At 46.0% G+C, this 27743-nt stretch overlaps 1 protein-coding gene across 3 annotated transcripts; it reads left to right on the top strand.

The window, feature by feature from the left end:
* Positions 1-2506: 2506 nt before the first annotated feature.
* Positions 2507-18847, top strand: SALL4 (spalt like transcription factor 4; the record flags this gene model as incomplete). 3 transcript variants are annotated; one of them, XM_080685180.1, is made up of 4 exons in its annotated part: positions 2507-2636; positions 11851-12861; positions 14970-15247; positions 16862-18847. In XM_080685180.1, the coding sequence occupies 4 exons, from the start codon at positions 2507-2509 to the stop codon at positions 17276-17278; spliced, it is 1836 nt and encodes a 611-aa protein (XP_080541306.1). In that variant the 3' UTR covers positions 17279-18847. The 3 variants fall into 3 exon arrangements, with proteins under 3 accessions (XP_080541306.1, XP_080541305.1, XP_080541307.1); XM_080685179.1 differs by having other exon boundaries at positions 11851-14181; XM_080685181.1 differs by lacking the exon at positions 11851-12861.
* Positions 18848-27743: the final 8896 nt, after the last annotated feature.

The following is a 27743-nucleotide window of genomic DNA, read 5'->3' as shown; positions in this document are numbered from 1 at the left end:
TTTTTCAAAATGGACAAACCAATGCCTATCTCCCCAGGAAGGTCGAATGAGAAAGTGTGCATTTAGTGAGTCTCTCCAGGGTTTTTTTTTATTATTGTCATTATTGGAATTTTTTGCAACACAGACTATTATGGGAAAGGTGTATAGTTAAAAGAGATTGTATCATCCCAATATGGAGATATTTTAAATTCTCTAAAATTGTGTGTGAGTACAGTATTATATTATATTGGATACATATGCAGTACATCTCTACGTATTTAATTCCACTAACTGCCTTGCACAATATAAATACTCAATAGATGTTGAGTAAATGTGAAATCTTCAGCCTTGTAAGTCTTTGGTGGGTGTTTCTGTCTTTATTTGGAGTTAACTTCATTGTAAGGAGCTGCAGCTATAAACCCTTCCTCCACATTTGTGCACTGCATTTTCAATTATTATTATTATTATCACTTGGAGGCTCCAATGGCACAATTGTGTTACCTTGTTCTAAGTAGAAATGGTGAGCATGTTTTAACTATCACCAACTAAAATAAATAAGTACAATTATCTCTTCCATGAAGTTTTCCTTAAACCCACTACTATTTCTCGAGCTGCAAATTTACTGTGCACTCATGTAGACTGGTAAATTACATCTCCTGCCACACTATCTTACACAGGAAAGGTGTTGGGAATATAAGCAGATTAGTCTGCAAGACAGGCGTTAATTGGCCTTATTACTCAGTATGAGAATTCTAAAGGCTTCCGTGTATTATTAAACCAAATTCTTGCCTTTCCAACTTCGGCTGTTGACTGTAGTTCTATCTTTTTTGCTTTAGGGGCTTACATAAAACAACACAAAACATTTTGAGAGACCAAAAATTGGAGGTTAACTTTCTTCAGTAAGTTTTTATTGATGGCCATGAATATAAAAAAGATGATCAAGCTGATTTATTTTTTGCCTTGGGTTGTCCAAACACCCAGGTGAACATACTTCTGAGCCCAACATTCTATTTTGCTTGCATTCCTGATGAGCTTACAAGAAACTCTTACAAGCTGGGAACCTGATGAATAACTAATCAACAAAATGCAATGCACAAATGTGAAGGGAGGGTTTATAGCTGCAGCCCCTTAATGAAGTAAATGCCAAATAAAGACAAATGCCCAGAGGCACCATGGAAACACCCATCAAAGACTTAGAAGGTGGAAGATTTTGCATTTATTCAGCATCTATTAAGTATTTACATTGTGCAAGGCAGTTAATGGAATTAAATACAGAGATTTACTGTATAGCCGTATATGCACCCAATATAATATAATATAATATAATATAATATAATATAATATAATATAATATAATATTGTACTCACACACACAATTTTAGAAAATGCCAAATATCCCCATATTGGGACGATACAATCACTTTGAACTATATATATATCTTTTCCATAACTTGTACATTGCAAAAAAATTCAATAATGATTAGTTTGGTAACACCCAGAGCACTATGCTTCCATGGGTGATGTAATAAAGTATGTAAAGTAGTATGTAAGTATGATGTTATCAGACATTTATAGCTGTGGGGGAAAAATGCAATTGCTTGCTCTTTTGATATTATCTGGCTGTACTCCTTTTTAATCTGCTCTTTCTATATTTAGTATCCTGTTATTTTAAAGTAAAAAAAAAAAATCAAACCAAAATCAAGGTCGCATTATAACAACAAACTAATCCTTGTGACTATGAATTCTGGGGGCTATTTATCATTTAAAGCAAATAAATCATGGTGAGGGAATTATCGGAAAATTTGGAAATTCGAAGGTCATTTTTTGAGTTGAGATGGAGCGGGAAGGTTGAATAAACCACCATTTTTATTATCCTTCGGGCATCACGAAACTCCATTTAAACATTTAAATCAAAAAGAAGATGGAAGGTGACACGGGTCAGATCTCGGTTTTATGTTTGCTTTTTGAATTTTTGGTAGATGTAAATATTGAACCACTGAAAAGACCTTCCTCCACGACTTGCGCGGGTATCAACCTTACAAAAGTCATTTTTGGAGCACACTATCCAAGACGCTCGTTCCGAAACTTGCACGTAAGCCCCCGACTTTTTAATAAGTACACAGTTCTTTTTCATTTAATCTCCAAGGATTTAGGTCGCTGGAGGGAAGGATGGGTCGACCCCCCCCTCCCCGAAGATTTCGTCCGCGACCCAGCCAATCTGAGCCCGGATGCTAATTAGTTGCGCTCCCGGGACGAACACGCCTTTGTCGCCTGTAGGGCCGGACTACAAAGCCCAGCATGCCTCGCCCCTCCCTGATCAATGAGGGCTTATTTAAATGATCTCTGAGGTCTTGGACCCAGGCCAATCAGCTGTCAGGGCTCATGATAAATCGCAATGCATTATTGATAATAATAATTACTGGGACATGCGCGTTCCGGCCGAAGGGGGGTAAATTTCCCAACTCCAGGAATTTGTGGCGGAGTGGGCGAGTCGCCGCGGCTCTCCCGGCGCCCCCATGCTCGCACCATGTCGAGGCGCAAGCAGGCGAAACCCCAGCACATCAACTCCGAGGAGGACCGCGGCGAGCAGCAGCCGCTCCAGCCGGCCCCGGAGTTCGCGGCCGCGGCCGCAGCGGCGCCGGCGATGGGGGAGCCGGGTGAGTGGGGCCGGACGCTGCCCGGGGCGGCTTTCCCGAAGGTTCGAGGGCCCTCGAGGGCGCGGGCAGCGGGGAGCAGGCAGCTCCTGTGCGGGTCCTGGAGCCGAGTACTGCCGGGGCGCAGGTCCAGCGACGCGAGCAGCCCCCGCCCCGCGGCGCCCTGGTTAATTTTACCTTTTTACCGCTTCCCCTCACTTGTGTGAATTTCACCCCGAGGTCTCCCTTCTTATTGTAAGATGGACCCCCACCGTCTCCCTCCCGAGAGGTTCCTCTCCTTGTCCGCTGCCCCTCTTAATTGGTTCCACTCCCCTTACCACCACCCCCCCCCCACTTGTAACTTAGGCTCCCCTCCTCCCTCCTGGCGCCGCTTTTCAAAGAAAGACCCCGGGGGTCCCCCACCTTCCCTCACCCCTCGGGCCTCTCTGGGAGCTGGGGGGCGGCGCCCCGCGGGAGGCCCCCCGGGGAGGCGATCTGCGCTCGCGCCCCTCCCGGGCCCGCGGGGGGAGGGGGCGCGACCTCTGCCCCCCCCCCCCGGGGAGCGGGGTGCGGGCCACCCGCGCTGCGGAGGGGACTGGAGGGCCCGGAGGGGTGGAGAAGGGCCCAATAGTTCCTTTTAAAGAAAGTCTCTTTTTCGGTTTTCGCTTTTCCCCGCGGGCGACACCGCTCGCCCTCACCTTCGGGGCCTGACCTCAGCCATCTTGATTTCCGATTCCCAAAATAGCCGGCGCCGAGGTGCTGCACCCAGGGCCGGGGCGGGGGCCACAGCCCCGCGGGGTGCGCCGCCCCGCGCCTCGCACGGCTTCTTCGGGCGCCCGGCTCCCCCAGCGCCCCAGGGGCCAGCGGGAGAGGTCGGCGGGGCTGGGGCTGGGCGGCCGCGGCCGCAGCCGGCGAGCTCCTGGGACCGGGCGGCCACGCTGCCGCGCCCGGGTTTCCCCGGGTCGGGGGAGCTCAGACCCTGGCCCCGACCGGGCGGCCGGCCGGCCCCCTTCTCCCGGTCACTTAGACGGGAGGTTGGGGAGCGAGTTGATTCCCACTATCTCTCTCCGCCCGGCCCGCCAAATTGTCGCCTGATAAGTTTCAGCGCTCACATGGGGGAGGGTGGGCTTTAACTCCGCGCGGCCGTGCCGCCCCCTGCTTCCCAATTCTAAGCTGTTAGTGGGGGTGCGGCCCCCCAGACACTCGGAGGTAGAACTCGGATGGGAAGACGGTCGCTACTCTAAGACTCCTGCCCGCTTTTCTTTTTGGGGAGGGAATGCGTACATTTCCCAACTACAGCGTGGGTTCATATAAAGCCCAACTACCTGCAAAATAACATTTTTTTTCCAGGGCAAATGAGAGAGATTGGCTTCACTGAGGGGGCAGGCTGTGCGTTTTGGGGTGCCTGAGGGTCGTGTCGCTAGCACCCCAGGTCCCAGGAGGGTGGCCGCTCTGTGCCTGGGGGGTGGGGGAAGCCGCTGGCCCACCTGGAACAAAAGGGTTAACCCCGCGCCCGCCCGCCGCCTCCAGGAAGAGGGCGCTCCTGCCCCTGACCCTCCCGTCCTGCTCCGACCTCCCTTCCCCCTTCATTTTGGGTGAGCGCGCACTGGTGGGACTCCGGTGGCGTTTGCACCTTCAGGGGAACTTGTTGCGGGGAGGGGGCTGGCTGGAATTTGCAGTCAGTTAACCGGACTGTTCTGTCTCGGGCCCGGCGGTGCGCTCCCTCACTATTGGGAGGTGGGGGGAGGGGGAGGTCGCTCTTGATCAGCGGGGTCGGAGCGGGCAGCGCGGGGTCGAGCGGCTGCCGAGCTGCGCGCGGGCGCCCCCTGGAGGCCTAGTCCGGAGCCGCGTGCTTCGCTGAGAGGCGGTCCCCTCGCAGGTACCAGCTCTCACCTGATGGGACAGGGTGTGGGGGGGAATGGGGAACGTTGGGCAGGGCCAAGGATGGGTGTCCCTGGGGACTCCAGGCAGTTGCCGGCGGGATCCCTGGCTGTGCTGGATATTTGCCAAGTCTTTGGGGTTCTTGGAAAGAATTCCTCGATCCTAGGTTGTGTTTGCAGAGTCCCAGTTACCACCGTGGGACAGAAGGCAGTTTTCCCAAGCAGTACATTTTAGTGGCTGCACTTTGCATTTGGGCAGCCTGTCTGTATCTGAGTACATACAGATATAGCTATATTAGAAAGGCAGATATATAGATATGTGTAATTTTAAATTAACATGGGGCCGATCTTACTTTGCAGCGCCAATGTGAGAACCACTTGTGAAGAATACCGTTTTTTGAGGGAGGAAAATGAAGTCTGGCGATCAATTAGCAGATCAAAACATCTGCAGGTGGTCAGGGGGACTCCAGCTACACACAGGAAAATTAGCATTTTCTCAAAAGAGTTTCCAGTGCCCTTTGTGCTAAACTGGATTACAACCTTACATGATTAAGATTCCCAAGTTTCAAATAACTGCCTGGCCCCAGTTTCTAAACTGAAATAATCTACATTGGCCAGTAAGGATTTTGAAAATAGGGCATTTGGGAGCTCCCCTTTTATTGAGGGAGAGGGAAATGTGTGGGTTAGTAGCATTAATGTTGGAAGCCGACTTTCTGTGATTCTGAGTGGGAAGAGGCACAATCCCTTTTGGTTCATTAAAGAGGTTATTGCACAAGTAGTTGGTCATTCAAGCCTCTGCTGGCTTCCTCACCTGTGGGGAGTTGGGGACCACCTTGGAGGCAGGACAGAGTTGGCCCTTCCTCTCTTTAAGTGAATTTGGGTTTATTGTAAGGTTTTAGAGATGTGTGCTCCAGTCTGGTAGTGTGCCTTTCAGTGATGCAACCTTTGAGGCCCACCTGGTTTCTCTGAGCTTTCGGGTTCTAGTCTACAGTGGTGTTAAGTGTCCTGTTTAGATCATTTCAACTGTGGAAAGCTCACGGTACTGGGAATGTGATCCATAATTCTATTGATCAGGATCTTTGTTTTACTTATTTTGTCAAGATGGTGCTGAACTTCCAATTGAGATAATTCTGCATTTTTATCTGCAGCTTACTGTATGCCAGACACTAGCCTGGGACCTTAAGCACGTTATCTTTAGTTCTCATTTTTACTCATTTGAGAGTAAGTTGCAGCTCCCAGTTGAAATGGCTTGACGGTGGCTGCCTTGTCTTGTTGGATTGCAGCCTCGCTACAAGGGCTGTTTGTCCTGGTCTTAAGAGGAACTGGCTATGGCAGTGGTCGGCAAACTGCGGTTTGCCGCTCTGTTGACTAATGTGTTTGCCGACCACTGGGCTATGGGATGGAATTTTCTGTCAGTTCCTTTGATGAGGGGGCCATGTCCAGTGTTTGGCTGGTTGAGTTTGATCATCTCTCCTCCCTTTCAATTTCTGAGATGTGGGTCTGGAGGCTTTGGGTTTGATGCTCTGGCCTTTATTGCCCTGGAAAAATGATGGGGGAAGAGTTCAAGAAGTTCCCCTTTTCATCATCTATTGTACTTTTGATTGTTTTTAAAAAGTACCTGAACATTTTTAAAAGCCTCTATATCCAGACAAGAACTGCCTCTCAGTCACCACCATCTCTTTTTTTGACAACCCCCCACCCCCCATAATTTTGTTCCTGTGTCAGGCTTTGTTCAAGGGGGCCCTGGAGAAGGAGGCAACAAAAGTTTCCTGTCTGCATGAATGTTACAAATTTGCTTCAAAGATGAGCTCCAGTTGGGGCAAAATGGATCACATCTCTATGATGTCAAGAGCGCGGATAGCAGTGCTCACACTTGCTAGCAGCTCTGCAACCTCCTTTAATTCTTTTGCCCCCTTCCCCCCTCTTTTCAGCAGAGTTCCTGAATTTTGATCCTAGACTGTTTGGAACAATTTTTTTAGCTCTCCATTAAGTAGAAGCTTAATTACAGCTCTAATTTGCCATCTATGAATGAAGTTAAAGGCTTATTAAGTGTTTCTCAGATTGTGGAATTCAGATAAGAAGGTAAAAAGGCACTTTCAACTGGCTCAGTCCTAGAGGACTTCTCAATTTCCTTTTGTTTTTGGTAATTATCCTGCGTGTGGGGGAGGGTAGTAGATATTGTGTACTTTAATCTACTCATTGTAGTTCTTTAATATAGGGATGAGGGAGATAAGCTTGAGTCCCAATGCTTCTCAAGATAAACTTGTTTTTTTGAAGCATTTTCTCATCTCCAGCATTTGATTGGCCTTTGGTAGATGAGCTTTTCTTCCTATACAATGGAAAGAGTATTTTCTATCCATTTGGCAGTGATTGAATCTAAGACCCCTGCTGGGTTTACTGCATTCTTCCAACTTATTGGATAACTAGATGCTGGGAGATAACATTCCTAAAATTCGGCGTGGGGGTGGGGTGGAAGGATGTAAGCTTTACTTGCTCTGTAATCCTCTGAACTTTGCTTTTTTCCTTTTGGGAAGGGTTCACTTAAGCATGCCCAGCAATTGTTCATAACAGTCCTCTCACTCTTTGGCAAATACGGTTTCAGTATTTGCCAATGGTGGTCTGGATGTAGAAGTACTTTTTACTGCGCAAGCAAACAGAGCTCCTGCTGTTTTAAGATTCAAGTGGGATGTGGCTGGTATGGCTACAGAAGAGGCGAGTCTGTGTATACAGTGAAGGCAAGCTGGTATTCGGGTCGTAAATCACTCCTGGAACTGTTAGATCCTTCTAGAGCAGGGGAGCTTAACCTTTTTTGTGCCATAGAGCCCTGCTCAACCAAAACTTGTTTAAATACGTAAAAGGAAATGCATAGAAATACCGGGAAATAAATTGCATTGAGATAGTTATCAAAAGCAAAAACATTAGCAATAAAGTGACACGTGCTTCTTTATGAACACAGTAAGCTGTAGCAGCTGGTCAGGTAATTTCTAGAATTTCCAGTAATGCAACAGCCTTAACACCACACGACAATAATCTGTTTTCTGTTGAGACAAACTCACAGGTTCTGTGATAGCACTGTGGTATGTGTTCCCTACATTCATAATGAACAGAAACACTGAATTTTAGTGCAGGTTACTGAAAATAAATACCTTTCGCTGCCCCCGCCACCACCACCCCCCAACTGTGGCGTGTTCCTTACATTCATAATTAAAATAAACATTAAATTTTGGTTTCGATTACTGAAAATAAATACCTTGTACTACCCCCTACCACACACACACACACACACTGTGGTATGTTCTCTACAATCAGAATTAAAAGAATTGTTAAATTTTAGTTCAGGTTAGTGAAAAGAAAGTTAATTTTTTTCCTATCTAATTCCATGGACCCCAGTTTAAGAATGTCTGTCTTAGAAAACCTGCATTTTCAATGAGGGAATATTTTTTAAAATATATTTTTAGTTCAGAGAGGAAGGGAGAGGGAGAGAGAGAGAAACATCAATGATGAGAAGAATCAATGATCAGTTGCCTCCTGCATGCCCACCACTGGGATGGAGCCCGCAATCCAGGCATGTGCTCGAACCGTGACCTCCTGGTTCGTAGGTTGACACTCAACCACTGAGCCACGCCAGCCTAGCTTCAATGAGGGAATATTATCCCCTAGGGGGTAGAAGGTGTTTTTTTGGGGGGGGGGGGAGTCAAAAACATTGATGGATATTAGTGGTTTGTGGCCTTCCAAAGGATCACAGTGTTCGACCAGATATACAATATATTTGTGGCATTAACATTTCATGGCAAGGGGGTGATTAGGAAAAAAATGCTTTAAAAGCCTCTATAGAGAGGTGAAATGAAGAAAAAGTTGGAGAAGCTCTGCTCTAGAAGAAACAATGATAAATGAGGCCACAGAACTGCCCTTACAGTATTTAAGAAGACAATCCCTGCTCTTCCATTTTCTGGTTATCAGTTTGTCCCATTGAGCTACTTAATTGTTTCTGAGTCTCAGTTTCCATATCTTCGAATTGGGAGCAAAGACTTGTTTGATCATGTGGCTGCAAAGATAAGTGGGTTTGGGTATCAGAGTATGAAGTGTATAGTTTGTTGTTCATACCCTTACAAAGTGGAATGGGTATTGTGGGGTAGGCTTTCCTGGAGATTTCCAGAAATAGAATGGTTGAGACAAAGGGTGTAAACATGCTAACTAAAAAGAAACCATAGTACAAAAGTGTATACAGTTTATTAATCCTCACCTGAGGATATTTTTCCCATTTATTTTTAGAGAGAATAGAAGGAAGGGAGGGGAGGGAGTTAAGAGAGAGAAACATAAACATAGCTGTGAAAGGGACACATAGATCAGAGGGCTGGGAATTGAACCCGGAACTAATTGGTGTGAGGCCCAGTGCTCCAACCACTGAGCAACACCAGCACTGAGCATTTCACATCTTGGGGAAGTGTGCCATAGATGCTGTCTATCTGTGTTCTAGGAGTTGACAAGCATTTTTAACTTGATTCTTGAAGTAATGACTGTTGTGGAACAGTATTGGGACAAGAAGGAAGGCGGTAGGTACCTCCTTGCTGGCACCACCTGGAAGTTCAGAGCTGCATTGCGTCCTAACTATATTATTTTATTATTTTTTATAATACTCATCCGAGGATATTTTTCCATTGATTTTTTTAAGAGAGAGTGGAAGGGAGGGAGAGACAGAAATATTGGTGTGAGAGAAACACACCGATTGGTTGCCTCCTGCACAAGCCTCTACCTGGCCTAGGCCTGGGAGGAGCCTGCAACTGAGTTACGTGCCCTTGACCGGAATCAAACCCAGGACCCTTTGGTCCGCAGGCTAACGCTCTATCCACTGAGCAAAACCAGCTAGGGTGTGTCCTAACTTTAAAGTCAACTCTGGGTGTCCCAGAAAGGTGGTAACCTATGCTCTAGCCACCCCTTCCTCCCCCAGCCAACCTGACTCCTCAGGCATTCCTGTTCCCCCTGGAGTTTCTGTGAGAGGAAAGATAGTTGCATTCTCAACAGAAGAAACATGACAGGAAGTAAAAGAACAAAGGAAGAGTTCAAATGGAGGTGTGGGTAAGGGTAGTGTTTATGGGGCACCTAGAGGTGCCTAGTCAGAATCCTGGAGGCTTACCTTTTCATCATACAAGGTGAGAAGTATTAGATGAGCTAGTCAAGACTGTTGTCAGCAGCCCTAGTTGCCCACCTTTAGAAATAGGTGAGGGAGGGAGAGGATAGAAAAGAATTCTTTTCAAAGAGCCCTAGTAGGTGGCTTGTTTGTTTGGAGTGCCTTCCCATACACCAAAAAGGTTGTGGGTTTGATTCCTGGTCAGGGCGTATACCTGGATTGCAGGTTCCATCCCCAGTCAAAGTGGCTATGGGAGCCAGCTGATTGATGTTTCTCTCTCTCTAAAATCAATAAAAATATCCTTGGGTGAGAATTAAAAATAAATAGAAGAGGTGGAGAAACTAATGTTCACTCCAGGGGTCCTCAAACTTTTTAAACAGGGGCCAGTTCACTGTCCCTCAGACCGTTGGAGGGCCGGACTATAGTTTAAAAAAAAACTATGAACAAATTCCTATGCGCACTGTGGGCCCTGGACGAGTCGGCTGCTAAGCAGGACAGGCAGCGGTACCCGGCGGGCTGGATAAATGTCCTCAGCGGGCCGCATGTGGCCCACGGGCCGTAGTTTGAGGACCCCTGAATAGTATCTGTACTTTTCACAGATCTAGGATGGTTGGTGCCAAGCACAAGTAGGTGCTCAAGCATTTGTTGAATGAATCACTTAACCCAGACATCTACCTTATGAAGTTGTAATTACACATGGCTTTTAAAATTTTATTTATTGATTTCAGATAGAGACGTTGATTTGTCATTCCACTTATTTACATATCATTGGTTGCTTCATGTATGCGCTGTGATTGGCATAGAATCCACAAGCTTGGCTTATTGGGACAATACTCTAACCAACTGAGCCTACCTGGCCAGGGCTCCATATCAAACCTGTTATTGACAGGCCAGTGCTGGATTGGCTTTGAGGGGAGCTGACTTATATGGACAGAAGTCCCTGCCCTTGGTCCCTGATTGGTACATCCTCATGCAAATGATGACTCCAAATCCTCACAGTTTGATTTGTCCAAAGGCACTGTCCTGATTGGTCAGAATAGAGCTGATTGGCAGGAGTTGCACAGCTCCAATTGGAGGGGTAAGGTTCCATCTTATTGATTGAAATGGGATTCTAGGAACTGCTTTATAGGGACATGCACTTTAGTCCACAGGCAGGCAGTCCAACTCCACCCTCTCTGTGTAGTATGTGTGAGAGGTCCCTGTACAGATAAGGCTGCTAAGCTCTGTTTGTTTTAATTTGAACCCAGTTAGCCACCAGGATCCCTTGTTAGTGACTTTTTTTTCACATTTCTAACATAATTTTCATTGACCACATGAAATCCATTTGCCATCGGAAGGCCTGCTTTGAGTGGGGGTGCAAATCTCTGAAGGCGATAATAACTAGAGGCCCAGTGCATAAAATTCATGCACAGGTAGGGTCCCTAAGCCTGGCCGGTGATCAGGGCGGGGCCTTCTTTCGTTCCGTGCTGCCCCCTGGTGGTCAGTGCATGTCATAGCAAGTGACACTTTGCATATTAGCCTTTTACATATTTAGATAAATTGTATGAGTTTCCTAGGGCTGTTGGAATCAATTGCCACAAAGTGGGAGACTTAAAACAACTGAAATGTATTCTCTCAGGGTGTTGGCAGGTTCGATTCCTTTTGGAAGCTCTGAGGGAGAATCTGTCCCTTGCCTTTGTCCTGCTTTCTATTGGTTCCTACCTCCCTACCTTCTATAAGCCAGCAACCTTGGTTTATAGCACATAACTCCCTCACCCAGCCTTTTCCCCTGTCTCTAATCTCCCTTTCCTTTATAAAGACACTAGGCATTGGGGATGGGAAAGTTGCAAAGTTCCTCTTCCAAATAAGTAAGGTCAAACACACATGTGCTGGAGTTAGTGCTTAGACATATTTGGACCCTGTCCAGGTAGCTCAGTTGGTTAGTGTCATCCCAATACGCTATGGTTGCGGATTGATCCCTGGTCAGGGCTAATACAAAATGCAACTAACGAATGCATAGATAAGTGGAATAACAAAACAATGTTTCCTCTAAAAAAAATCAATAAAAAAGTAATAGACATATTTGGAAGGATATTCATTGATCCACTACACAAGCAGTTGGTTTTTCAGACTATATATATTTGATTTCCTTACACAGACTGTTGCATTGTGTGTGGCCATGGTTCTTCTCAAGAAATTGTCTCTCCTCCTTCCTTGAACAGAGTTCTTAGCTTTTTCTCTCTTTTCACAGGTGCTTCAATGAACTACCTGGGGACTGGCGATGACACGAATGGGGACCGAGCGGCAGTAAAGAGGCCTCGTCAGGAGGAGACTCACATCTGTGAGAAATGCTGTGGAGAGTTTTTCAGCGTTTCTGAGTTCTTAGAACATAAGAAAAATTGCACTAAACACCCACCTGTCCTCATCATGAATGACAGCGAGGGGCCGATGCCTTCCGAAGACTTCTCCGGGGCCGGGCTGAGCCACCAGCCACGCAGTCCAAACATTAAGGACAGTCACAGGGAGGATGGCAGCAGCTCAGGGGACATGAAGGAGAAGCCAGGGGCGGAGTCTGTCTTGTACTTAAAGACGGAGACCACCCTGCCACCCACAGCCCAGGACTTAAGCTATTTACCCAAAGGCAAAGTGGCCAACACTAACGTCACTCTTCAAGCACTACGGGGCACCAAGGTGGCAGTGAATCAGCGGAGCGCGGATGCACTGCCCGCCCCCCTGCCCGGTGCCAACAGCATCCCGTGGGTCCTGGAGCAGATCCTGTGTCTGCAGCAGCAGCAGCTACAGCAGATCCAGCTCACCGAGCAGATCCGTGTCCAGGTGAACATGTGGGCCGCCCACGCCCTCCACTCCGGCGCAGCGGGAGCTGACACCCTGAAGACCTTAGGCAGCCACGTGTCCCAGCAGGTTTCTGCAGCTGTGGCTTTGCTCAGCCAGAAAGCTGGAAGCCAAGGTCTGTCCCTGGACACCTTGAAACAAGCCAAGCTACCTCACACAAGCATCCCTTCCACAACCAGTTCTGTGTCCCCGGGGCTGCTGTCCTTCGCCCTGAGGCCGGATGGGACGAGGGTGCTCCCGAACCGCATCCCAGGTGCTTTGCTACCCCCGACCCCAAGCTCTGTGCTCTTCCAGAGCCCTTTCTCCACGGTGGCGTTAGACCCGTCTAAGAAAGGGAAAGGGAAGCCACCCAACGTGTCCCCGGTGGATGTCAAACCCAAAGACGAGGCCACCCTCTACAGGCACAAGTGTAAGTACTGTAGCAAGGTTTTTGGGACTGATAGCTCCTTGCAGATCCACCTCCGCTCCCATACTGGAGAGAGACCCTTCGTGTGCTCTGTCTGTGGCCACCGGTTCACCACCAAGGGCAACCTCAAGGTACACTTTCATCGACACCCCCAGGTGAAGGCGAACCCCCAGCTGTTTACCGAGTTCCACGACAAAATGGCAGCAGGCAATGGCGTTCCCTATGCACTCTCTGTACCTGTCCCCATAGATGAATCGAGTCTCGCTCTAGACAGCAAACCTGTCCTGGTCACAGGGACCCCCAATGTAGGTCTACCTCAGAACCTCTCTTCGGGGACTAACCCCAAGGACCTAATGGGTGGCCCACTGGTCCCCGACCTGCAGCCTGGGCCTTCTCCAGAAAGTGAGGATGGATCCCTACTCTCTGGGGTGGGGCCAAACCATAATTCCCCAAGGGTTGGTGGCTTCCAAGGGAGAGGGACACCCGAGCCAGGGTCAGAGACCATGAAGTTGCAGCAGCTGGTTGAGAACATTGACAAGGCCACCACTGACCCCAACGAATGTCTCATTTGCCACCGGGTCTTAAGCTGCCAAAGCTCCCTCAAAATGCATTACCGAACCCACACCGGGGAGAGGCCCTTCCGCTGTAAGATCTGTGACCGAGCTTTCTCCACCAAAGGCAACCTGAAGACACACTTCGGGGTTCACCGAACCAACACATCCATAAAGACACAGCATTCATGCCCCATCTGCCAGAAGAAGTTTACCAATGCAGTCATGTTGCAACAGCATATTCGGATGCACATGGGTGGTCAGATTCCCAACACACCCCTGCCGGAGAGTCCCTGTGACTTGATGGGTCCCGAGCTGATGATGGTGGGTGAGAATGGCAGCACAGGTGCTGTCTGTCACGACGACATTGTCGAAAGTATTGATGTTGATGAAGTCGGCTCCCAGGATGCTCCCAGCAGCTCCTCAAAGGTCCCCATGCCTCTTTCCGGCATCAACTTGACATCGCCCACAACAGGGTTCACCTTGATGGCCCCCCTGGAGGCCTCGGGGAAGGTGGGTCCTGCTCCTGTGGTCCTGCAGCGGCAGAGCAGCAGAGAGAATGGTTCGGTGGAGAGCGATGGCTTGACCAACGACTCCTCGTCCTCAGTGATGGGAGACCAGGAGTATCAGAGCCGAAGTCCAGACATCCTGGAGACAACCTCCTTTCAGGCCCTCTCCCCGGCCAATAGCCAAGCAGAAAGCATCAAGTCCAAGTCTCCTGATGCTGGTGGCAAAGCAGACAGCTCGGACAGCAGCCGCACTGAGATGGAAGGTGATAGAGCTTTGGATTTAACTTAATGTCCATTTCAGGCACAAGGCCATCCAAAAGGAACCTGGGTTGAACTTGACAAACGGAGAGTGATAAATGTGAAGCAGCTCCTCTCTAGGGCAGGTAGCCGTTCTGCACTTCTGGGTGGAGGGAAAGAGTAACTTCCTTGATCCCAGTAAGGACATGCTTTGATTTAGTGCACCTTGGCTATGGACAGTGGATTTTTTTGTTTTTATTTTTGTGTTTGAGCCCCATGGGGACATAAGGGTAATCTTAAAGAGTAGAAGAATTTTGAGGAAGTGGGCACTGTTATTTGGCCACTGAGACAAACCATAATTTCTTGATTCTGAGGTCCCACTCCCTAGTGTGAGGTTCACAAATGAATAACTTGGGGTAAAAAAGAATCTAACCCATTTGAAATGCACATATAAATGGTGGGGTGCCTATTGATGTCATTAATGGCAGAATGGGGTAACAGCTGCATCATAGAGAAGGATGGGCACCTGGTCATACTTCAAGGTAACTCTTTATGTATGTAGGGATTTGAACTTGAATGCATGTTATATGTTACATACCTTTACAGCAAAATGGTAAAATTTCCTAAGTGTTTGAGTCATGATCATTCTCCGCACAGGTCAAGTCAAAGGAGAGCTGGTTCCGGGGTGTGAACTTCCTGAAAGCCCTTTCCAGGAAGTTGAGTGGTGGGCAGTAGTTTTCAAGTTCTTTTTTGGTTTGAAGTATGAATGAGTTTGAGATGATAAAGTTTTGGGATTTTTTTCTCTGTACACTAGGTCGGAGCAGTCTCCCGTCAACATTTGTCCGAGCCCAGCCAACCTATGTCAAAGTCGAAGTTCCTGGTGCATTTGGACCCGCAACCATGTCCCCAGGCATGGCACCTTTGCTAGCGGCCCAGCCACGCCGCCAGGGCAAGCAGCACGCCTGCACGCGGTGCGGGAAGAACTTCTCGTCGGCCAGCGCCCTCCAGATTCATGAGCGGACTCACACTGGGGAGAAGCCTTTCGTGTGTAACATATGTGGGCGAGCTTTCACCACCAAAGGCAACTTGAAGGTGAGTTCCTTAGGGTTTCAGCAGGGATAAGACTCAGGTGTGGAGCAGCATCTCTTGGTGTTCTCCATTCATAGTAAACCTTCTACTAGGAGCAAATGGGATATTAGACTTCAAAACTGGCTCTTCAAAGAAATATTCTTTAAAAAGAAGTAAATTTTCTTGTCCTAGCTGGTTTGGCTTAGTGGATAGAGCGTTGGCCTGTGGACTCAAGGGTCCCAGGTTCAGTTCTGGTCAAGGGCATATACCTCAGTTACAGGCTCGACCCTCCTCCTTGGCTCTGGCTCCCTGGCCCAACTAGGGCACGTGTGGGAGGCAACCAATTGATGTGTCTCCAAGATCCGTGTTTCTCAATCTCTCTCCCTCCCTTCCTCTCTCTCTGAAAATCAATGGAAAAATGTCCTCAGCTGAGGATTAACAAAAAATAAAAAACAAAATAATTATGTTTCCTCTTTCACGACATCTCTGATATTGGCTGCTTCTTGCTATCAGTGTCTGTGATCAGTGATTCTTTTCTGAGCTCAGTGGCAGCTAAAATAATGACACATTTTACAAGGGGTGTCGTCCAGGAGCACCCCTTTAAAATAGAACAGTTGGGTTCTATGACCTGTTGTTACATGATAAGTTGGTTCCACCTAAGATTTCACACAGGAGATGGAGAGGAGACTCTCCCACATAAGGATTGCAAGTAGCCTGCATAAGGACACAGGATGGAAATTGGGAACCTGAGTTTTCCTCTTGGCCTGGCCTCTAGTTTTACAGAAGGCATGTTTTTCTGGTTCTCTTTCTCTCCCTCTCCAGAGTAGAACACTAGTTTAATTCTTTGTAGTTAGAATAAAGATCGGAACTTCATCTTAAAGATGACCTAGGAGACCACTGTATATGTCATTTTAAAAATTGAAAATACTTATTACAAAAAAACCTATTCTTTTCAGTCTAGTTGGCAAAACTGCGGGAGGAGGAACATGAAGTAACTTCAGCTTTTAATGCGACTCCCAGGAATATAAAGCTTACATTTGTTCACAGGCCTTGCCATCAACCAGGGGAGGTCTGGAGCTGCTCTCGCTGCACAGGGGGCTTGAGGCGGGTGCTCCTTGTACCTGGGTTTCCCAGACATGGGGATACTGGTAATGATGGCCTCAGGCTTATCCTGGAGATGAAATGAATTATATAGTAAAGTGTTTCAGATTATGCCTGCAACATCTTAACAGCTTCTTAGAGTGATAAAGAGCAAGTCACTTCGGAGCTCTATGAGGTAACTACTGACTACTAAGGATGTCGGTGAAGAGGAAATGAGAAAGCCTGGTACCATTCAATTTTTTAAAGAAGCTGAAAGGGGGTTGAGAACTCGAGCAGAACCAGGAAAGTAATTGCAGAAAGGAGGCCAAGTTGAAGAAGCAGTAGGTAGTACAAGCATCTAATTTTTTTTTTTTTTTTTTTTTTTGCCTCTCAAGAGAACAGATACCTGGATTTTTTATATGTGAAATCTAATTTTAAATATAAATTATGTTAATACTGTTTGAGTAGAGCCAAACCCCCACACAGGCTAACTGTGGCTTACCAGCATGCATTCACATGTCTGTTTCGGTGGGAACCTTTCTGTCCCTCTTCCCCTAGGTTCACTATATGACGCACGGCGCCAACAACAGCTCCGCGCGCCGTGGGAGGAAGCTGGCCATCGAGAACACCATGGCCCTTCTAGGAACAGACACAAAGAGGGTCCCAGAGGTGTTTCCCAAGGAAATCATGGCCCCTTCAGTGAATGTGGACCCTGTTGTGTGGAACCAGTACACCACCATGCTCAATGGTGGTCTGGCCATGAAGACCAACGAGATCTCGGTGATCCAGAGCGGAGGCATTCCAACTCTCCCGGTATCCCTGGGTGCCAGCTCCGTTGTCAACAACACCACCGTCTCCAAGATCGATGGCTCCCAGTCCGTCAGCAGCGACGTGGAAAAGCCGGGTGCTGCTGACAGTGTCCCCAAACACCAGTTCCCTCACTTCCTGGAGGAAAACAAGATTGCGGTCAGCTAAGCGACAGGAGGGCCCATGTGAAGGAGAAATGCAGAGTGACCGCTTGAACTGATCTTTTGTTTTTGTCGTTGTTGTCGTTGTTGTTGTCGTTTAAGAACCCATCTCCTCCTGTTTGTTTTTTTACTGATGTGCAAATGTTTACAGTTGTGACCACAACCTCAGGCACGTCCAACAATCACGATGTTGCTATGCTGCTTTGCTAAAAAAACAAACCAAAAACACATATTAAAACAAATACAGACTAGTATTTTTTTTTTTTAATTTTGGAAGAAGCGGGTCTTGCAAAGTAGCTTTGTTACTTGAGACAAACTGTAAATATGAAGACTTTGTACAAGCTAGAGGAAGTATTTCCAAAGATTGTCCCTGTTTCAAGTTGGAACTTACTAAACCACGATGGGAAAGAAACTGCTTAGCCTAACTGGGGAGGGGGAGCTGCATACTTCCGGTGACTGTGTGCAGGTAAATGGACTAGGTCTGTTGTCCTTGGTGACCTAAATGGACTAGGTCTGTTGTCCTTGGTGACCTGCTTTGTATGTCCCCCAACCCTGCACCCATCTTTCCTTTTGTCTTCTTTTTGAATGTACTTTCCTTTTTTTTTTTTTTTTTAAACTAAGATGTGGAATTACAAAATTCCTTCAACCTTGGGACCGTAAGTAGGATGCCCTCCAATGGACGATCTTAGTCCCTTGGGAGTCAATGTGTGTATTGCTGCTTGTTGAAATACAGTTCAGTGGGACCCCTAAGAGTGCCAATGTATTCCCTGTTTCCAGATGCCACCTTCCTGAACCCAGGACAGGTGGGCACCTGAGCAGGGGACCTCAGGTGACTTAATTTAGCTCACCAGTGCCTACTCTAGCGAAGAAATGAGTCTTTCATTCTGAAGAAACTCATGGAAGGGGCATGTTTCTGATAAGAGGTTCACATACTTAATTTTTACAAAAACTTTGATGTGACTTATGCCAAGTAATTGTGAAGATTCCTTTCCCCCGTGAGTATTGATTGCATGAAGGTTACGAAGTTGGAACAGGCGAGTCCTGGGTATGAAAGCTTTAATTTATCTACACCTCATTTATTTTTTATTTCTGTAGTGTTAGTCCCTCTTTTCCTACTTTATGACCGCTGAAAGTGTTCCCAGTCCCTGTCTTAAACCTAAGAGTTGATGTATTGGTGGGAGCGGCTGGACCTTCAAGATGTTTTGTGATTTTTTTAATCCTTTTCTTGCATATATAATAAGCAAATGCTGAAACTTTGCTCTGATGGTTTAATGAGGAAGAAGAAGGAAAGACCCTGGTTTCTGGGTGAAGGGGTCTTTGCCCTCGATGCGGAAATGTACATCAAAAAGTATCAAAAGCTGGTCTCTGAGTTATTGCACCTGACTTCAGGATTTCCTTCTGAAATTGTAAATGAACACAATACTAGAACCTGTTTACACTGTGAAGTGGATATTGTTACAGAGGACATGCCAGAGGCTTTCTCACTGTTATGCCTTGTGAATGTACGATCTACGGAGAAAACCTTGTAGTTTTACCTGCTGATGCTGACTGTTGGAAAATAAATTTTGGTATTTTTCCCCTCACCAGATGTGTCTGTAAGTTTTTCTGGTCCTTTCTGCTCTAAACCTGAGAAGCCTTCCTGGACAAACATTTCCAGGTGACTCCTGACCTTAAGGTCCTAGATAGAATGAAGATGTTTATCCAGTTACATCTGTGCTTGACCCACTTCTCAAGCACATAACCAACTACTTGCTGGTTCATCTTTCCTTTTTTAATAAAAAATTTTTTTTTTTTTTTTATTGATTTCAGAGAGGGAGAGAGAGATAGAAACATCAATGATGACAGAGAATAAAATACTCATGGACAGGCCTCCTGCAAGCCCCACACTGGGGATCAAGCCCGAAACCCAGGCTTGTGCTCTGACTGGGAATCGAACCCTGACCTCCTGGTTCATAGGTGGACACTCAACCACTGAGCCACGCTGGCTGGGCTGTATCTTTTTTAAGGCATAAAAGTTTTATTAGAGTTAACTTCACTAGAGAACTTTTGCTTGTGTTTGCTTATGACTATAGAGGACTATGTCCTAGACTACCCCACATCTCAGTCCATCCTAACCAAATCACTGGGCAGAGACAATATATTTAACCATCTCATACTTATAAGTTGCTTAGAATGGAATGGGCTGAGAGTCAAATAGGAGGCAGCCCTTGAATCCAAGGTAGTGAAAAAAGTGCTTATTGGAGGGAGACACAGGGCAAGGCCAGGTTAATGACCTACTGGTAAAGTACCCTCTTGTTGCCTATCTTTTGCTGTTTGTCTGCAAACCCAATGGCAAGAAGCAGCATGAGGCCCCAGGCGAACCTTTGTGGATGTGGACCCCACATTATCCTGAGGTATCTTCCCTTGACATTCAGCAAAGAGCTGGGAGTTGTGTTCTGGTGACCTTTGACCTGCATGTCAACTTCCTTTGCAAGTGGATGTTTTCTGCCCCTCAAGGTCTGTCCTTTGTCCTCAGCTCTAAATTTAGGAAGAAGTAGCCACATTATGACTCAGAGCCAGATTAAGCTGGTCCTTAAGATAACTGAAATGGAAAGTACCTAATTTAAGCTAATAATATGCCTTGGTCCCAAGTACAATTTTCACACTTTCTCCCTCTTGATAGTAACCCACAGGTAAGTTATGTCTTTCTAGATTCAAATGTATGGTAATTATTTTACTTAAGAAAAACAGTATATATCTTTTCCCCCTCCAGCATATTTTACACTTCTTTCCCAGGCAAAGCCCAATTTTGGCTAATCGTTTTAAAATATCTACAATAATAGAGAAATGTTTAATTAGCTATTTTAGACAGTACGCCTATTTTGTTAAAGAATTTTGATCATTGCCCTGGCTGGGTAGCTCATTTGGTTAGAGCATCATCCCAATATGCCAAGATTGCAGGTTCAATCCTCAGGGAACATACAAGAAGCAGCCAATGAATGCATAAATAAGTGGAACAGGAAGTGGGTATTTCTCTCTCTCTCTTTCCTCCTCCCTCCCTCCCCCTTTCCTCTCTAAATTTAATAAAAATTTAAAAAGAATTTGATCATCTTTGTGGCATAGTTTTATTTTTTTGCACTTGAATTAACTCGGTAAATTTGTACTTGAGGGATTGCTAGCACAAAAATCGTGATTTTTCCAAAGTGTGTGGTGTGTGTGTCTATTTTCTCAGCCCTAATCTTTGAAGCCCATTTTTTAAAAGCTTTCAGCTCTTTTTTTTTTTCCTTTTTATTGACTTTATTGGGGGACACTAGTAAATAAAACAGGTTTCAGGTGCACAATTCTACACATCATCTGTACAATGTATTGTGTGTTCACCACCCCAAGTCAAGTCTCTGTCCATCACCATTTATGCCCCCTATACCTTCTTCCCCTCCCTCCACCTCCAGGCAATCATCACATTGTTGTTCCTGTCCATGAGTATATTTTTATTTTTTACTCATTTCCCTCCACACACCCCCATCTGGTTTCCCCCCTCCCCCAACTATCCCTCTGTTCTCCATGAGTGTCACATTTTGATTGTTAGTTCATTTTGTTCATTAGATTTTACATGTGAGTGAAATGATATGGTATCTGTCTTCCTCTGATTGGCTTATTTCACTTAGCATAATGCTCTCCAGGTCCATCCTTGCTATTGCAAAGGGTATGATTTCCTTACTTATGGCTGAGTAGTATTCCATTGCATAAATGTACCACAGCTTTTTTTATCCACTCATCTACTGATGGGCACTTGGGTTGTTTCCAAATCTTGGCTATTGTAAATAATGCTGCAGTGAACATAGGGGTGTATATATTCTTTCGAATCCGTACTTCGGGTTTTGAAGCCCATTGTTGAAGAGTAGGCTGTGATGTGAGCACAGTGAGTCCTCCAAGTTTATGGGGCACAGGAGGTAAGCAATACAGCTGCTGTAGAACTTGCTCTTTAGACCTGAGACCTGCCCGTTTTCTCGTGCCTTCCTCTGTGGGTTCCACATATTCACAACTCCGTTTTGATATTTGATAGATGATTTAAGGGGTTCTCAACATCTTGTATAAGTGGCCAGTTATACCTCAATAAAACTTGGGAGGGGGGACAAACTTCCACTTTTTCCCCTGGCCCGTTGGCTTTAGTTGGTACCCCCAGAACATGTTTAAACATAAGTGTTCTGGGAAAGGAATTGTTTGCATGATGTGGATGCATTTGGAGAGGGGGCCTGGCGGAAGCTTGTGGGGAGGGGGCCCTCCAGGTGAAGTACTTTTTGGCAGCAGAACTTGACTAAGAGCCATTAAGAATCGGGAAGGCCCTAGCTGGTTTGGCTCAGTGGATAGAGTGTCAGCCTGCAGACAGAAGGGTCCTGGGTTCAGTTCTGATCCAGGGCACATGCCCGGGCTGTGGGTTTGATCCCCAGTAGGGGGCGTGCAATGATTCTCTCTCATCATTGATGTTTCTATCTCTCCCTCTCCATTCCTCTCTGAAATCAATAAAAATATATATTTTTAAAAAGTGTGTTCTGGGGTAAGGATTTTTTTTTTTTTTTAAAGAAAGAATGGGGAAGGTGGAGGTTCAGTTAAATCTGACTGCACCAGGATGACCCAGTGGCAGTGTAGCTAAAACCACAAGGAAGGTATTGAAATATCTGCACCTTCACAGGAAGCTCTTCAATGGCAACTCCCATAACAAGACGACCTTCAGCAGAGGGCTTGAGCCCAGACAGGGAAGGTAACACATGTCAGATATGTAGGAAGTCCAGAAACAGGAGGTTGGGAAGGAGTTAAATGATAAAGGTACATTTAAAACCAGGAAAGGATGGGTTCATGATGAGATAACTGGCCCCTCCTTTGGGAAAGTCCCAGGTCAGCACAGTGGCTGGGCGCCCTAGGGCAATTTAATTGTGGAACCTCAAATAATTCACCTGCAGAATGGGGATACTATATGGATCATAGCATGGTGAGATTACATGAGAGTATGAAAGCACTTGGTCTAGGGCAGTGGTCGGCAAACTGCTACTCTGTTGACTAATAAGTTTGCCGACCACTGGGATAGGGGCTTAATCACAAGGAACAACAACAGCCTATAATTGGAATCGAGAGTCTAGGTCAGTGGTCGGCAAACTCATTAGACAACAGAGAGGCAAACCGCGGCTCACGAGCCGCAGTTTGCTGACCGCTGGTCTAGGGCACGGGAAGCATTCAAATATGGTAGCTGTCACTGTTTCACCTATTTGGCTCAGAAAATCTACACAGTCCTATTTAGTTAATTTTGTTCCAACTCTGGATTAGGTAGATTCTCTTGGTTCAATTTCTTGAGATTGAGGGAGTAGGTCACATGGGTCAGGAGGTGCCCATGTCAGCAGCTCCTTTATCTTGAAGATAATGTCCATTTTGCATCTCAGAAACTTGGGGGCATGCATGCCATAGTGTGTTTCATCATTCCCTGATCGCTTTAGAATCTATATATATAAAAAGCCAGCGACAGGAATGCCCTACTGAAAATAACAACCGGTTGCTGTGATGCCCACTGCGGCCAGCAAACCGGCCTGATCATGGGGTGGGGCTGGCCGGCCAACCCCCCCACTTCCTCCAGGCTGCCCTGCCCCTGATCGCCCCCCCTACCCCTATAGGGGGCGGGGCGGCTGGCCCACCACTCACAGCCCCTCCCCAAAGCCAGCCCCATCCCTAATCGGCCCCCCCCACCCCAATCATGGGTGAGCCCACTGGCCAATCGCCCTTGGCCCCTCCCCCTAGCTGGCCCATCAGGGGCGGCCAGCCGGCCAACCTCCCACTGTCTCCTCCTCCCAACAGGCCCGGCCCCAATCCACCCCGAATGGGGCTGGGCCAGCTGGATCCCAACCATCACCTATGCATGAATTCGTGCACTGGGCCTCTAGTTATGTAATAAAATTAAAAAGAAAAAGAAACACAAAGTAAGCTAGTAGAGGTCATTTTTAAAGTGGGTTTTCCATGTGCCTTCACATAAGGTCGTTTATGTCAGCAGGGGTTACCACATTTCACTGATTCCTTCATGCACATTTTTCACTGCTGCCATCGACAAACACCCAGAACATTGAAATGCAGGTGGTTGGAGGTTACAGAATGGCAGAACCCCATGATTCTAGGCTCTTCCTTGGCTTGGGGGAAACCCATTTTGAGTCTATCCCGAAGCTCAATTTTGGCTAAACCTGTGTTTCTTTTTCTTTTTCTTTTTTAAAATATATTTTTATTGATTTCAGAGAGGAAGGGAGAGGGAGAGGTAATCATTGAGATTGATAATCAATGAAAGAGAATCCTTGATCAGCTGCCTCCTGCACACCCCCTACTGGGGATGGAACCCACAACCCAGACATGTGCCCTTGGCTGGAATTGAACTGGGGACACTTCAGTCTACAGGCTGATCCTCTATCCACTGAGCCAAACTGGCTAGAGCTAAACCTGTGTTTCTGATCCTGTATTGATTAAGTTCAGATCTAAATACTACAGCCGCTAATTCACACCTTTGCTTTCTTCTCTCATCGGCATCATTCATGTGTTTTATGGCTTCTGCACCCACTATGTATTCATTTAAAGGGGACAGATGCTTCCTGTGGAGTAGTTATCCTTCGTCCTATCGGTTCCCCCAGCCAGTTCTGTTCTCTCGTTTCCAAGTAAAAACATTAAGCACTTAAATAAGAAATGCCTATTTTTTTTCTTTTCAAAAAATTTACTGTTACTTTATTACTTATTTATAACAAATGCATCTCTTTGGCCACTTATTTTCTTAAGTCAGTGGTCAGCAAACTGCGGCTCGCGAGCTGCGGTTTGCCGCTCTATTGACTAATGAGTTTGCCGACCACTGTCTTAAGTTACAGATAATACCGTGTTTCCCTGAAAATAAGACAGTGTCTTATATTAATTTTTGCCCCCAAAGACACGCTAGGTCTTATTTTCAGGGGATGTCTTATTTTTCCATGAAGAAGAATACGGTACACATTTATTGTTAAATGAAAATAAAGGAAATTTATTACCTGTATACGGTACAGTAGTATGGTAGTTGTCAACACAAACCAGACAAACTGTGAATCCTACAGTATCAAGAATTTACTCATTTATTCAATGACAATCATGTCATCATCTTCTGGAACATCATCATAACAATCCAATTCCTGAATTTCCTGGTGAATTTCTTGTGACTCCATTTCTTTCAGAATCAGTGGACCAAATCTCTCATGTTTAGCAATAGCACTGTCTTTAAATGAGTACTTCTTGTCAAGGTAGCCTGCTCGCAGTGCATTTGCAATGCAACTGTCAGTGATTTTCTCCCATGAATTCTTCACCCAAGTCACAACTTCTTGCAGTTTAGGTTTCACAAAGTTTCCACGCTGATTTCTCTCCATTCTATTTTCAATGTAGTCATTAATTTCCATGTGCAAATTGTCTTTGAATGGCTTGTTTATTGCAATATCAAGAGTCTGGAGATAGGCCATCATTCCTGCGGGAATCATTATCTGATCTATTTTTCTTTCGTGAAGAAATGTCTTCATGTCTTTAGCGTGGTGAGTGCTGGCTGCATCCCAGACTAGCAGACCTCTTTGGCTCCCTCGCATAACAAGCGGCAGCATTAAATCGACCCACTTCCTTATAACTGCTTGTGTGGCCCAGGCTTTTTCAGTTTCAGGAATAAAAACGCCCAAAACACGTTCAATCTTTTCCTTCTTGCCCTTAGAAATGATTAAAGGTGGGATTTTAGTGCCATCCAGACGAATTGCCAAAATACAGGAAACACGTGCACTTTCGTAAGCAGTGGAGGGAATGTATGCTAAGGAGGCACCCTGCTGTTCAATTGTTGTTTGAGATGATTGGCCCATAAACACTGCAGTTTCATCCATAGCAATCATGTTGGAAAGATTGTATTTAGAGAAGTCAGCATCATCAATAAAGGACTCGAATGCAAGTGCTCGCTTAATAACTTGAGTATCTTCCAACCTAAACAATGTTGTAGATCTTCTTAAAGACAGTTCACTTCGCTGAAGGAAATTATCCAGCCAGTGTTGTGATGCTTTGAAGTCTTCGGGGGCTATGTCAAACTGTGGTGCCATTGCAAGGGCAAATTCTTGAATCTGAGCCCTATTCACAACCAAAGCCTTTGCTCTCCTGTCAACAACCCATTCACAGATCAGGTCTTCCAGCTCGAAAAATAATGGTTGCCGACCTGATCCACACTTGCGCTTTTTAGCATTTCCCTTGTCCACTTGTTCAATGAAGTTACCATACTCTGCTCACCATTTTCAGACCAATCGGATACTCAACATTTTCTCTTTGCAGAAAGCAGTAAGATTTTGGCCCCAAGAGTCTTCCACGATTCCTTTCTTGTACTCCACGGAGTAGCTTTTTCTTTTTGCGCTCATTTCTAGGGGTAAAAAAAAAGGAATTGGGGTACAAGGTGGGGGGAGGGGGATCACTCAAAATGACACAGGGGGGATCAGAGGGGGGAATCAAAATGGCACAGGAGAATCAGAGGGGGGATTACCATTTTTAGTAACCCCTTTTGATCCTCCTGTGTCATTTTGATTGTCCCCTCTGATCCTCCTGTGTCATTTTGATTGTCCCCTCTGATCCTCCTGTGTCATTTTGATTGCCCCCTCTGATCCTCCTGTGTCATTTTAAGTGATCCCCCTCCCCCCACCCCTGTGCCACTGAACACCTTCACCAGACATCCCCCCTACCCCTTTATCAGACATTTACCCCCTGGGGCCTGCCTGGGGACTGTCACTGGGCTTGCTGGGGCCTGGATCTGGGCTGGAGCAGGGTCTGCCACTGACTGAGAACCTTCAGTCATCATGAAGGCGGCCGCGAGCATCAGGTAGTGTCACCAGAGACAGACCAGCACTGACCACCTTCGCCGCGTCACGTCCGCTCTAATCCTCCTGTTCTTCTACACGCATCTGTGAAAGTCTCCTCCTCTCTCCCGCCCCGCGCTCACCACTCACTCCGACCTCCGCTCCACCTCCACACAGCAGTGACGTCAGGACTCCGCGTAATGTCACTGGTTGCTAGATGCCAGTCGGGGCGGCCCTAGCGACCAGTTTACGGTAAATTAATTTTCATCCTGAGACAGAGCCTGGGGCCCTTATTTTCGGGGGATGCCTTATATTTTACTCAGAAGGAAACCTGTAAGTAGGTCTTATTTTCGGGGAAACACAGGTATGTTAATTATGAATGGCAGCGTATGTCCATTATTTATTTTTTCCAAAGTATCTAAAAGTGAATGAAGCTTGAACTGAGCAAGAGAGTATTATAAATTAAAAATTCTCTGAGAAAAGCTGGTAAATGTTCGAGTATAAAAGTAAAGTACATTTTGCCATAAAATGTAACTGTTAAAGTGGCACGAACCCAAATCTGAATTATATTTGGTGAAGTATGGCTGTTGTGTAGGGATATATGTTCATGAAAATTCAGACTTTTGCCTTCAAACAAACAAACCCTTAGGTCCTTATCACTTTGCTGTAACCAATTCCAACTATTTGTAAATGTCAAAAGAAAAATGGAGCATTAGTTAAACGAGGCTGAAATGAGATAGGAAATAAATTCACCTCTCAGAAGTGTACTTCCCAATTGACATAATAGGTAATACTTTACAAATGTGTTCCAAAAAAGCTCCAAGCTCTATTTTCAAGTCCAAAGGAGATTTGACAGTGACCCTCCTGAGAGAAGCATGAACTTCCCAAATGACTTGCATTTCTTCCGGTGTTGCTTTCTTTCCACCCTCAAACCTTTGTAAACCACCTATTGTTTTAAGCAAAGCAGAAGTAAATAGAAAGGAATCGTGTTCTGAAGATTATGGCATGAAAAACAAAGGATATGAAGGGTTGTTTTATCCTGGTGGGATTACTGGGGATCTGCCTTAAAATTAAAAGCAGTGAAACAAATGACCTTCCATACCAGCTGGCGGTAAAGCTGTGGGTCTGCCTGGCATTGGGTCTACCTGCTGTTAGAGAAACTTTCCCATCCTGTTCACCTAAAGCACTTTTCGTTTGTTTTTCCCAATGCTTGCTGACGACTCTAATGGCTTTCAGGCCATCCTGAAGGGAGAAATTATTTTCACTGACCTCCGTAGATGTCCTGAGTAAATTGTGTCAGAGACGATTCTATCTTCATCTTCATTTTCTCATATGGCGAAGACCACAGAGGAGGGAGAAGAAGAAACTAATGGATTTTTTTTTCTTTTTACTAATGGAATTTAAGATTGCTAATCTTTGGGATTCCACAGGCCAATGAAATTGTTTTTAAAAAAATGGGGGGTGGGTGGTGGCCCGGCATGTAGCTCAGTTGGTTTGATCCCTGGTTAGGGCACATACAAGAATCAACCAATGAATGCATAAATACGTGGAATGACAAAAATTGGTGTTTCTCTCTCTCTCTCAAATCAATAAATAAAAATTTAACCTAGCCAGTGTGGCTCAGTGGTTGAGCATAGACCT

The sequence above is a fragment of the Plecotus auritus genome, assembly GCF_963455305.1.
Source record: "Plecotus auritus genome assembly, chromosome: 8".
Lineage (NCBI taxonomy): Eukaryota > Metazoa > Chordata > Mammalia > Chiroptera > Vespertilionidae > Plecotus > Plecotus auritus.
The sequence above is the reverse complement of the archived record's forward strand: the minus strand, read 5'-3'. Positions and strand labels throughout refer to the sequence as shown.